The sequence below is a fragment of the Pelmatolapia mariae genome, linkage group LG8 (genome assembly GCF_036321145.2).
Source record: "Pelmatolapia mariae isolate MD_Pm_ZW linkage group LG8, Pm_UMD_F_2, whole genome shotgun sequence".
In the NCBI taxonomy this organism is placed as follows: domain Eukaryota; kingdom Metazoa; phylum Chordata; class Actinopteri; order Cichliformes; family Cichlidae; genus Pelmatolapia; species Pelmatolapia mariae.
The window spans coordinates 20,017,838-20,031,532 of record NC_086234.1 but is presented as its reverse complement, the minus strand read 5'-3'; the positions used below and the strand labels follow the sequence as shown (position 1 = coordinate 20,031,532).

The 13,695-nt window shown below is 40.9% G+C and overlaps 1 protein-coding gene across 3 annotated transcripts in view; it reads right to left on the bottom strand.

Moving 5' to 3' along the window:
* Positions 1-13,695, bottom strand: part of mpp2b (MAGUK p55 scaffold protein 2b) — a 51,988-nt gene that overhangs the window by 13,107 nt on the left and 25,186 nt on the right. For all 3 annotated transcript variants that reach the window (XM_063481446.1, XM_063481445.1, XM_063481447.1), the window contains exon 3: positions 9,038-9,138. In XM_063481446.1, coding sequence (XP_063337516.1) covers positions 9,038-9,138 — 101 coding nt within the window. The remainder of the gene's footprint in view (positions 1-9,037; positions 9,139-13,695) is intronic.

Genomic DNA, 13,695 nt, shown 5'->3' with positions numbered 1-13,695 from the left:
TTTTCAGTAACGAGTAATCTAACTAATTACTATTCCTATCGTTACAACGCCGTTACAGTTACTAACAAGAAAACGCGGTCCGTTACTATTTTTCAACAAACAGACGGTTGAAGCTGTGTTCAGCTTACCGCATCTTACATCAGTTGCGCGAAAGTAGCTGACTACGTAAATAATCTGGACGCTACAGCTTTAAGCAGCTGCGCGCTCCCGCGGACGGTAATCACGATCACTGTCTAGCACAACACCTGGAGCTAAGGGGGCAAAACAATCGCATGAGTGCTGCTGTTTGACTGAGGAAGAATAAAGTAGTCGTGGTAAGTCAATCACATGACCACTTAAAGACAAAGCAATAAGGTGATATATACCAGTTTATAAATTGTGTCGATAGGCCACATAAAACCAGAGTCATGATAAACAATATATACGTGGCGTTTTTTCCTCAATAGTTTCGTCACGTGTACTGTCTAAGGACAGCGCTAGCAAGCACTCTCTGCTTATGAGCAAAAAAAAAACCAAAAAAGTTTTAGGAGTGAGAGAGAGAGAGTAAGACAGCAGAAAAAGAGAGAGCGAGTTTTGAGATGTGAGAGATTTGTGACATTTAGCGTGTTTGGGGTGTGTAGTTAATGTGTTGTCTTGTGTAGTTAGCATGTAGTGTTGTGGATAATTTTGTGTTGTGTGTCAGAACAATAAGGGGGCTGCTGTCTCCAGGTAGAAAAAGGAGTGATACACCTGCTGCTGTCAGACCTGCAGGTATCAGGCTGTGATGTTCTCCTTTATAGTGGACAGAAATTATTTTTTTGGAGTGGCACAAATAATTTGTGTGGCATCTTATTGAATGCAGAACAGCTGATTGTTCTGTAAATAGTTATTTAAAAAAAATCAAGGTAAAAGGTAAATGGATGCAAATAACTTTGTTGTTTGCAAAACTTGTGCATAGGATTTTAAAATTGACAATTAATATTTGCATTTAAAGTTATGAAATATCATTCATTAAACATGTTTGTGGTTGTTACAGTAAAAAATATAATTTTTTCTACTCTGATTTTATGTTTTTTGTATGATTTTAGATCAATTGTGTTAATACAGTATATAAAAAATGAAAACATAACTCTAAATTCAGACACGTGAGGTTGTGCTGAAAAGAATGATACCAAACAAGGCAAAGTAAATCGTTTTTAAAGGTGAAATGTAGAGGTAAAATCAAAAGTAGTTAAAATGGCCAATTATACCCTGGACCCCAGAGGGTTAAACGTTTTTTTTAAAGTAACGCAATAGTTACTTTTCAAGTAATTAATTACTTTTAGAATATTATAACTCAGTTACTAACTCAGTTACTTTTTTGAAGAAGTAACTAGTAACTATAATTAATTACTTTTTCAAAGTAACTTTCCCAACACTGTAACACACGTGAAAAGACCCAGGAAAACCGAGTTAACGATAAAAACGATAACAAAATAACGCTGAAAACCGATAAAAACCCTGAAAACCATACATTTCACACTTGGGGGTGTGGCTGTAGCTCAGGTAGCAGAGTAGGTCAGCCATTAACCAAAAGGTCGGTGGTTCGATCCCAGGCTGCTCCAGGCTGCATGCCAAATATCCTTGGGCAAGATACTAACCCCATGTTTGCCTACTGGTGGTGGTCAGAGGGCCCGGTGGCGCCAGTGTCCGGCAGCCTCGCCTCTGTCAGTGCGCTACAATGTAGCTTGCCATCACCAGTGTGTGAATGTGTGTGTGAATGGGTGAATGACTGAATGTAGTGTGAAGCGCTTTGGGGTCCTTAGGGACTAAGTAAAGCGCTATACAAATGCAGGCCAGGCCATTTACCTGAGCCTCAACTCTCGCGGCCCGGTACCAAACGACTCACGGACCGGTACCGGTCCGAGGCCCAGGGGTTGGGGACCGCTGTACTAAATGTCCTCTAATCACAATTCTGATTCTTTATAGAACTGTGAGTTGTGCTGATTGCATTGTTCTGTGCAATTAGCATAACTGCAGCCACCATGCCATAAGCGTGCACACATGAACACTCGCTCTATCGTCCCTGTCTCTCTGTTAGCATTTTCTCGGTCTCTCAGCACATCAAGCAAAAGCTCGTTAAGTGTTTATAGATCCACCACGAGTCAAAGGGAAACCACCGTCCAGGAAATCCTTCTTAAATCCTTCACCAAGACTCACAGCTTGCATCAGATGAATCTTTTATGAGAATGCTCATCAATACACCGGGACTGTATGTCTCTAAGACACTCAGCACAAATAGCAGTGTCATGCTCTTGCACGCCACCACGCAGTCACACACACACACACAAACATGCCTCAAAGCATACCAAAAACGAAGCAACAGAAAGGGACACAGAGAGAGAAAGGATGCAAGGAGCATCTCCCTGGACAGAGAAACAACTTCAACTTTACTCTTAGCAGCACAAATATAAGGGAAAAATTAACTCTCTGTCTATACTTTAAATTACATATATACTTTTTCCTTGCATGTCTTTGCAGTGCACAGCAGGGAACTTTTTCCTTATCCTCCTGTTGCTTGGAAAAAAAGTCCAGGTTTTTAAAAAGGGATGAGAAAAATTCTGCTCTTGGCAAGAAGTGGGAGGGGAAGACGTAGTGAGATGAAACTGTGAAAAAAAAAAAAACTGTCTGGCACTGCTCAGCTCTTCCACTCTTCTCCCTTCACTTCAAAAAGCTATACCCTGTACCTCCATTTGAATAAGAATGACCTAGGGCTGGTTTTGCATGAGGACAGCTAAGAAATTGCATCTCTCATCATGTGCATGGAGTGTACTACTTTGTAGTTTTTGAGAAATCAGCTCGGTTATTCAGCCATGCAGCCCATGTGCAAGTATACATCGTGATGACTGAAGAAATGCAAGGATCCACACTAAGGCATCGTAGAGAAACAGCTGACTGTCACTAAAATCAGGCCTATGGAAAAATATTCAGTTACTGAATTGTTGATGGCACCTGCTCTATTATTGATACAGTAAATATTTTATCAGTCTAGACAGAAAAAAAAGACTGCCAGTCATGTCTGAATTTTCTTGGACAAAAGGATGATGTTGTAGGCACGACTACACTGATTTTCTCTCCGTCCAGGATGATCTTTAATCCAAGCGCAATCTGTATAAACTGAACATGTTTATTTTCACTGATGACAAAAAAAAGAAGAGTGCATGTAGAGTAAATCAAAGATGTTTCAGTGGCATGGCAGCCTTTTTCATCCTTGTTTTTCTTTGCTGTAATACTTTAGCAGCGAGTATCACAAGGTGTAAGGTTCAATTCCATATAGTCTCCTTTGTCACTGCATGGGACACAGTAATCGTCTTTTACGTTTTAGATTTTGGAAGTCTCATTACAAACTGATGAGTGCATCCTTTACGCTAAGTCTAGCGGGTTGTTTAGTACCTCACAGAGCAGCAGCTCAAACCAAGGCTGGATACAATCAATTCCACAGTCATATTTTTGTCACATTTCACAGTGAAAGAAGAAGGCATCAAAACATTCTGTGTGAAAACCACACAGGCATTATAATGCACAGAGAACTTGTCAAACCTATGCAAAATGTGCAAGTGAGTCATTTTCAATGCAGTAAATATAAAGAGAGTTATAAGGAACATGTCTCATCTCTCACGAGCACAGCTTTTTGAATAAATAAATAAATTTTAAATCTATGTCTAATCTAATCTACTTTATGTTTTTAGTGATCATTGGAGTTGCTACTGCCATCTGCACTTGTCAAGTTTCAGACAAGTCAAGAATAAGTGGGCTGTTCCCTTCATGTGTGTTGTTAAAATGACTGACAGGTTTGAAAGAATAGGAATGCTAATACTTCTAAAAAAAAAGAAATATATGTTTATCTGTTATTTTTTGTTATGTGCAGAGACACATTTAACCTTTTTGTGTGTTTTTGCATATTTTCTGGAATCCATTCAACCTGCTGGAACAATGAAACGACTAGAAACAAGCTCCACCTGTGCCAACAGCAGTGACATAAGCTAGAGGTGTGTGTTAGCTGGGTTTAAGTTTGCACAACATCAACAAAATTGGTTCCTGTCCCTGCTGAGCATGCTCAGCTGGCTCTCCCAATCTCTATTAATGGGAGTGTTTATGAGGCAAGCAAGCTTTAATGGCCAGCATCTTGTTCTCATTTGTCTCCAGTAAGGGGGGCAAATTCCTCAAAATATTAATGTTTATTCTAGCTTTCTGAATTAAACTTCAAGCACTTCAAACCACTGAGAGAAGATGTAAACCCCAAATTAAAAAACAAAACATGCTGATAATATTGCTAAGCAACAAAGAGAGGCTATGTGTGCTTTGTAAAGAGGTAAAATTTAAACAAGTAGGCAGGTACAAAGTTTTTTTCTAGTCCTCTTGCGATAGGAATTCTAAAATTCCCATGAAAACAGTCAAATTAAAACATGCTAGTAAATCCATCCATCCATTCTCTTCCGTTTATTGTTATTAAAGTTGCGGGGGAGGAGCTCGAGCCTATCCCAGCTACCAGATTGCGAGAAGCAGGGTACACCCTGGACAGGTCGTCAGCCTGACACGGGGCTAGCACAATAATAAATCAATTTTAAATAATATTCAGAATAGAATTGTGGGTGGTTATTAAAGCTTAGTTTTTAATGTAGTCCACAAAAGTTTCCAGTTTTTCTGAGATCAATCAGAAAAGCCATGCACAGTGAATCTTAATTTCTTAAGTTTTAGATGCTTACCTGGCTCGTCTAATTCAGAAGAATCAATCTCTGTGCTAATAAACTGACAAACTCTGTTATTTTAAGCTTAGTTACAGACAGATTCCTGTTGTTCTGCTCTTTAACACCAAATATAGCTATAAGTGTATCTGGTTGAATAGTCATTTCAAAAATGTACTGGCGGTATTTTAAAGACTTAACTCCAATGCCCAGGCAGCTTAGTAACCAAAAAAAAAAGAACATGGCAAAAATGACTTTTAATGTAACAGTGTTAAAGCTTTTCATAGGATGTGCAAATTTAAGAGAAAACACAAAGACTTGGCAGCAACTCTGTGCATTGAGGCATGTAGAAATGGTCAAAGTGACTTGCTGAAGTTCAACCCGAGCATCAGAATGGGAAAGAAAGCTGATTTTAAGTGACTCGAAATGTGGCGTGGTTGCTGTTGCCAGAGAGGTCAGAAAGTGCTGATCTACTGGGATTTTCCCAACATTCCCAGCTATCTCTGGGGTTTACAGAGAATGGTCTAAAAAAGAGGAAGCGAGCGGCAGTTCTCTGGGCGTAAATGTTTTGTTGATGCCAGAAGTCAGAGAAGAATGGCTTTTAAGAACATGACAATGAGTTCAATGTATACCACAGTCGCCAGATCTCAGTTCAACATAGCACATTTGGGATGTGATGGAATGGGAAATTCACATCATGGATGTACCCCCAACAAATATGCAGCAACTATGTGCAGCTATCATGTGAATATCATGTGACCAAAATCTCTCAGGAATGTTTCCAGCACCTTGTTGAATCTGTTCTACAAAGAATTAAGATATGTTTAAAGGCATGCTAATGACTATACAGAAATAAACTTCTAACGCTGAGGATTGCCATTTTATTCTGTGTTACTGAACTCAAAATTATAAATATGCATGCATACAATATTGGTGATTTTTCTCTAAAACAAACTTGCATCTAACTTAAAATACGTCCCCAATGTTACCACATCACACAGACATACACACAAATCAGTCCCAGTTGCTCTGTCAGCCTTCTGGCACTGCCCACTGAAGCCACTGCTCCACCACTCCACTGCAGCGGAGCCACAGACCACACCCCTGCCACATACCGCCGCTTCCCGACTGAGGCCAGGGAGCCATCCGGCCGAGCCAACTAACCCCCACCCCCAAGTGGTACCCCAAATACTGTACCTACATACATCCAACTGCACACTTCGGGTTGGCAATGAGCCCCTGCCTCAGACACTCCAGGACCCCAGCCACCCACTGCACATGCTCCACCCAGGTGTCACTATGGATGATGGATCATTCAGGTAGGCAGCAGCATATGCAGCGTGTGGATGCAGCACTCAGCCCATAAGTCACTGGAAAGTGTCTGGGACTCGAAAAAAAAAGAAAATTGGAAGTGTGGCAAATTGGTACAAACTGTACGGATTGGAACATGCTGTCTTTTCCTTGGACTCTGGAGACAAGGGAATCTGCCAGTAGCCCTTGGTTAAATCCAGTGTCGTGAAAAAGCGAGCAGTGCCTAACCGGTCCAGGAGCTCGTCGACCCAGGGCATGGAATAAGTGTCAAACTGTGACAATTCATTCCTCTGTGGTAGTCAACACAGAACCCTATAGACTATGGGGCTACACCACACACTGTGTGACTCTTCTAATACTCCCACATCTCAGCCAATTAACTGTGTGAGATGGTTATTACAATGGACGGATGCTGGAAATTGGCACCTCTGACCCCAACTCATCTGCGTCCTTCATCAGGCTAAACAGAGAAGTGGTTTCAGCCTGTCTTCTCCATGGTTCTAGGGTGTTGGGGTCATATATTTGTGTGGCTCCTCCCCTGTCCTACACCATCCCCCACTCGTCATGTGACCACAAAGGGTCCTTGCCACTTGGCAAGCAGCTTCCTGCTGAACGACAACTCAAAGGAAGAAAATCCCGTGGAGGCCTGGAGTACCTCCAGCACTGCAAACAACAGAGGGTTTAACCAGCGATCTCAACTTCATCCTCATGAATGAACTTACGAATCATGGATTTTAAAGTCTTATTAAGCCGCTCCACCAGCCCGTCAGTCTGAGGGTGGTAGACGCCAGTCCGAACTGATTTAATGCCCAGTAATTCATACAGTTATTTTACTTTCGAGACATGAACGATGTGCCATGGTCAGTCAGTATCTTTTCGGGATGCTGATTCGAGAGATGACCTGAAACAGCACCTGCGCCACACTGTTTGCATAAATGGTCTGCAGCAGCACTGCTTTGGGATATCACGTTGCATAATCCACCAGAACTAATACAAAGTGATATCCACCAGTGAAATGCCCTGATGAGGTCCACGCCAATGTGGTCATACGGGACCTCCATTAATGGTAATGGGCACAATGGTAATGGTAGTGGAAAACCACTTCCCAGCAGCTTTTAGGCACCAACTGAGTGTTTTCATCTTCCGTGCAAGTGTCACGACTCACTCGATAAAGCCTATCTATGATCAACACAAAATGCAGGTACAGTGGCTTGCAAAAGTATTCGGCCCCCTTGAACTTTTCCACATTTTGTCACATTACAGCCACAAACATGAATCAATTTTATTGGAATTCCACGTGAAAGACCAATACAAAGTGGTGTACACGTGAGAAGTGGAACGAAAATCAGACATGATTCCAAACATTTTTTACAAATAAATAACTGCAAAGTGGGGTGTGCGTAATTATTCAGCCCCCTGAGTCAATACTTTGTAGAACCACCTTTTTCTGCAATTACAGCTGTCAGTCTTTTAGGGTATGTCTCTACCAGCTTTGCACATCTACAGACTGAAATCTTTGCCCATTCTTCTTTGCAAAACAGCTCCAGCTCAGTCAGATTAGATGGACAGCGTTTGTGAACAGCAGTTTTCAGATCTTGCCACAGATTCTCGATTGGATTTAGATCTGGACTTTGACTGGGCCATTCTAACACATGGATATGTTTTGTTTTAAACCATTCCATTGTTGCCCTGGCTTTATGTTTAGGGTCGTTGTCCTGCTGGAAGGTGAACCTCCGCCCCAGTCTCAAGTCTTTTGCAGACTCCAAGAGGTTTTCTTCCAAGATTGCCCTGTATTTGGCTCCATCCATCTTCCCATCAACTCTGACCAGCTTCCCTGTCCCTGCTGAAGAGAAGCACCCCCAGAGCATGATGCTGCCACCACCATATTTGACAGTGGGGATGGTGTGTTCAGAGTGATGTGCAGTGTTAGTTTTCCGCCACACATAGCGTTTTGCATTTTGGCCAAAAAGTTCCATTTTGGTCTCATCTGACCAGAGCACCTTCTTCCACATGTTTGCTGTGTCCCCCACATGGCTTGTGGCAAACTGCAAACGGGACTTCTTATGGTTTTCTGTTAACAATGGCTTTCTTCTTGCCACTCTTCCATAAAGGCCAACTTTGTGCAGTGCACGACTAATAGTTGTCCTATGGACAGATTCCCCCACCTGAGCTATAGATCTCTGCAGCTCGTCCAGAGTCACCATGGGCCTCTTGGCTGCATTTCTGATCAGCGCTCTCCTTGTTCGGCCTGTGAGTTTAGGTGGACGGCCTTGTCTTGGTAGGTTTACAGTTGTGCCATACTCCTTCCATTTTTGAATGATCGCTTGAACAGTGCTTCGTGGGATGTTCAAGGCTTGGAAAATCTTTTTGTAGCCTAAGCCTGCTTTAAATTTCTCAATAACTTTATCCCTGACCTGTCTGGTGTCTAAATCCAATCAAGAATCTGTGGCAAGATCTGAAAACTGCTGTTCATAAACGCTGTCCATCTAATCTGACTGAGCTGGAGCTGTTTTGCAAAGAAGAATGGGCAAGGATTTCAGTCTCTAGATGTGCAAAGCTGGTAGAGACATACCCTAAAAGACCGGCAGCTGTAATTGCAGAAAAAGGTGGTTCTACAAAGTATTGACTCAGGGGGCTGAATAATTACGCACACCCCACTTTGCAGTTATTTATTTGTAAAAAATGTTTGGAATCATGTCTGATTTTCGTTCCACTTCTCACGTGTACACCACTTTGTATTGGTCTTTCACGTGGAATTCCAATAAAATTGATTCATGTTTGTGGCTGTAATGTGACAAAATGTGGAAAAGTTCAAGGGGGCCGAATACTTTTGCAAGCCACTGTAGGTCAGTGCTGTGTCAGGCCGCGCCACTTGACCATTAATTCTTATCACCTGTTCTGAGCTAAGAGTTTCATCACAAACCCACTGCCTCACAACTCCTCTGCAGCAGAGCCGAAGAACACATCCCTGCCACACACACATTTCACACACTTATGTATTTATTTATTGAAGTCATTCTCACCACTGGGCTCTCCATGATGCCTTTGAGGAAGATGAGGTCCAGGTCATTGGCAGTTGTGGAACTTGTGCTGTCACTCAGTGTGTCCAGGGCCTGATGCATGGCTATACAAACATCAAAAAAAGGAAAAAGAGAGAAAACACACAAAAAAAGAAAACAGAGTTTATCTCACTCTACTACTGTGCTACCTTCCACTGCTACCCATGGGAAACAGACTGAACAGCTCACCTCAAAGACAAAGGGAGCACATATACAGTAGCTCATACTTTATTCGCGAGTGAAAGAAGTCTGGAGGGAAAGTGAGCAGAAGGGAGGAGGGAGGAGGGGAAGGAGGAGCAGCCTCACATCCTTTCCCAAGCAATTTCACCTCTGTCAGTCACTCTGCTCTTAAGTCTGTCACAAGTGGCAGTATCTTTCTCCCACAACTCCCAACTTCCTCCTTCCCTCTCTCCTACGCACAAGTTCGCACACACACACACACGCACACACACATTCACACACTAACTCACTCCAGCTATACAACAACACAGCTGCTGAAGTTGCTCAGCGAATAAACATTTTTTTTCCATCAGAACACTGTTTTACAACTTGGATAAGAATAGATTTTAATAAGCCATAACTCAGCGGTCATGTTTTGAAATGAACTTTCTGGCTCGTGGAGAAGCTTCAGTGAGAAACCCATGAATGCATGCATGCTCCTCTCTCTCTGTGATGTAAACTCAGACTGCTAAACCCCAACCAATCAATCAGAGGCTGCAATGAGACATCAACAATTCGATGGCGGTCAGAGAAGGTTCAGTCTATCCTTAAAGCATTGCTTTCTACTTACACTCTGACTCCTACTGGGAAGCATTAATCACAGCAGACATGACTTCCAGAAGAGTGGGTATTTCCACTAACAGGAAACAGAAATGGTCTAAGTTGGTAAACAGACACTAAGGCCTTTCTGTCAACTCAACACCAGTTCTTAATGTTCGAGATACTGGCAGAGCAGTGTCCCAGCACATATCCAGCATGGCTGACTTCAAAGCTCTCACCACCTCAAAGGCTCATATAAAGTATTAAGATGTGACTGATCAAATAACAGGGCGTCCGTTTCCTTTTGTGTTAAAAGTCTGTGTCCCAGTTTCCTGAAAAAGGTAGAAGACTGAGTGTGTTCTTACTCTGTTGAATTAAAAAAAACAGAGCCCAACTAATACAGGATTTTTAAGACTGGTTATTTAAAAGTTCAGCTTATCAGTCACTATGTTTTTCTTCCAGACACATTTAACAGATCCCTAACATTTGTTATGTATGTGCTTACTAGGAGAATAGGACAATGCAACTTAAAATAAATCTTGTTTTATTGTCGCAATAAGTTGCGGATGATCTGCTAGCACCAGCTAGCAGTTGTGTTTATGGCATTTCAAATGCCTGTCATTAACAGGGAAGTTGCAGAGTGCCCTCTAGTGGACAAACAATGCCACATCAAAAGTAATTACACGATTGAAGGGTGTTTCTTCACGTTTTTAATTTTCATTTACTGGCTGTTATGAATGCAGATACTGATATATCTCCCATAGTTAACATCAGCTAATATAATAGCTCCACCATTCGAATGATCAGGCTAAAAATAAAAAAACAAGTAAAATAATGAGAGAGCTAATACAGCTATCTAAAACAAGAGCTCATAAAAAAAATTCTAAAGTAAATCGAATTTTGGCTCTATGCATTTTGTTGCTAACAGCAGCAGCAACAATGCAATTAAGTGGCATAAAACGCATTGATTTATTCTTGTATAACTAACAGCCATACTTTTGTTAAATGTATAATTTTACAATATACGCCACACCATTTAACAGAACTCTGCAAACATGAACACCACATTAAATCTGTCCCAAAATAAAATTGATTTTTGATTTGATTTTCCACCTTCTGATCTGTGAGAGCAAGAAGAGCTACAACACAAACACGTATAATAAAAAATAAACCAACATAAAACAGTAAATACATTTTTCAGTGAGCCAGGAAATATCACATAATAGAAAAATTCACATTTTTGTTGCCCCCCTGAAAGCCTGATAACAATGCATGAAGCTGCTCCATTGACATTACACAATAACAAGAGTCTTAAATAATTTTATTAACTTACTTAATGCTATTTAATTTTATTTTTAATGCTTCAATGCTTGGTTCTCTACATGTTTCTGTTTCTGGCTTCACTGCACACTTTTTATTGATCATTAACCATAAAAATTTAGGTGTCCTAGTTTCATTTTAGTGAAGTGAAGCTCAGCATGTTCGCTAATTCATTCAACTTAGTTCCATATTTTTCCAAATAAAACTGGCAAATGGCTTAACAGTGACAGATTTGAGATATTTAGAGAGTAGCCACAAACCTATTTTTGGTCTACTTCTGTTAGGAAGTATTATTAAATGCACACTTGAAATACTAACAAACACATTGAGCTGTTCTTGTCTCTGCCTATAGCGAGAAATAAAAGGTAGAAAGGAAGAAAAGAAGACAACGGAAGACCACCTCGAAGATTACACACTCCATCCGTCCTCTTGCCCAACAATTTCACAAGTAAATTAAATTAATAATTTCACAAGTCTTCCGCAGTGGAGTCTTTTTTCTCTTCCCTTTTTTCCCCTCTAACACCAGCTCTGCTCCAGCAGGAGAGTTGCCAAGTTTGTGTCTGGCAGAGAATATCAGACCAGCAGGCCTGGTTTACAGGTCCTGCATAATTCTCTTTAATCATTGCAACTGTACGCAATTGTTGCTGTCACATCGGCCCTTTCCCCAATCTTAGTTCATCTCTGCTGCGCCCAGACACGTGTGAGGATTTTTATTTCTTTTAGTCACATGTTTCACTTCCATCTTTTTTATCATCTTTTCTAGCTCTCATCCAACTTGCCACTGGCTGTTTTAATACACTTACACATCAGCCACTCTAACCATCCTGATAAAACAGGCAGCTGCTTTACCAAAGCGTGTCAAAGATTTTACACAAAGTCACAAAAAATATCACAAACTGGAAATGGTTTTGACTCACATTTAGGCGCAAAGGAACCATCAGAAAGTGTGAAAAGGGCCAATGTTTAATAATCACACTGCTGAGTATTACTGGAATACATCTATTATTCAGAGAAATTATTAAAAATCCAACTTGTCCTCTTTGGGTATCGTTGCCTTTCTTCTATGTCCAAGTTTATGCACATAATTCATGATGTATAATAAGCACTATAATGTAATAAGCACTGCTTCCCCTATTTTTTGTGGTGTGCATCAAAGCAAATATCACAGAGGTCTGGCCACAGAGGCGTGTCCACAGAGATAAACTTCACCCACCCAGAAGAATCAGCCACCCATGTGGTGAAATCCATATTTTTTAAAATCACAGTGGTTTTTATGTTGTTTTTTCCTCTTTTCATTTTGTGTTCCTTTGTGTTTTATGTGATTTTCTTCACAGGTCTTCAAAAATCTCTCAGTGCTCCTCTTATATACAGAACACATGTGCAAAGTACGGCAATTTTTCTTGAATGAACTGCAAAATCTGCTTCTAGTTACAAATGTTTGACCCTAGTTTTTTTCTTTCCCCCCTTCCTGCAAGTGATATTAACAGTGTTCACATAATAAATTATAGTGCTATAACAATGTAGTTAGTAGTGTTGTCACTGTAGTCACTGGGTAACCGCTTGGTGCATGACCCAACAGGTCTACTAGAGCAATACGAGATCCAGCAGATCTATCACAATAAAGTCCTTGTTAATAAATGTTCACTGTAATGCTAAATGACCACAGGGCCTGGTGGGAGTTTGTTTTGTGTTAACAGTGCAGTGCTGTGCTATTAACAGGGAAATGGGAGCACGTCAATATAAGAAGTCGTACATATAAGGCTCAAACAGAAGGAATTATAAATTAAAGTCTTTAATAAAAGCCTCCTTCAAATAAAGGCCTTGATACTTTCTGCAGGTGAGGTAAATAAAAGCTCCAGTTACTTCTGTGGAAGAAACAAAAAAACCCACATAAATTAGACACTCAATCCGTCAACGAGTCCAAATTGCATTCACAACAGGCCTGACAGTCGTTTAGTCTGTGCCCATCTTAAGATAAAGTATTCATTGGCTTCTTTTTATGCTGCAAGCTTCTCTGTCAAATAACTTCCTCTTTAGCATTCAGGTGGAATGCTTCATCCTGTATACCACCACTGTCACAGCAGTCCTGCCTTGCATAAACCTGCCATAGAGCTGCAGCGTATTACTGAATGTATCTCTCTTCTGCTCACGACTCATTTCAGATTGAAGTTGCGTGTAGACATTTGCGTATTAATATGCTACGTGCCTTTTTTTTTGTCCGTTCTGGGAGCCTTTACAGGTGAGAACTCAGGCCAAAGTTATTTTTCGCTTCGCTGAATCCAAATTGCCTCTACCACACACTGTAACTTGATACCATTACGGAGCTTTCATTTAGCAGGTGAGGGCTTAAAAGCACAAAGGGGGACTCAGGTGTGCCGACAGACTTAACCAGCTACAAGCACATTATGCCCTCTACTCAACCTACTCTTCCAGGAAAAAAAAGCTTCACACTTGAGCAGATTTTCTCATTGGAGCATTTCACTATTTTACATTTGCTGGATTTATAGATAAACTCCTGAAGAAGCAGAATATTATGGGAAAAC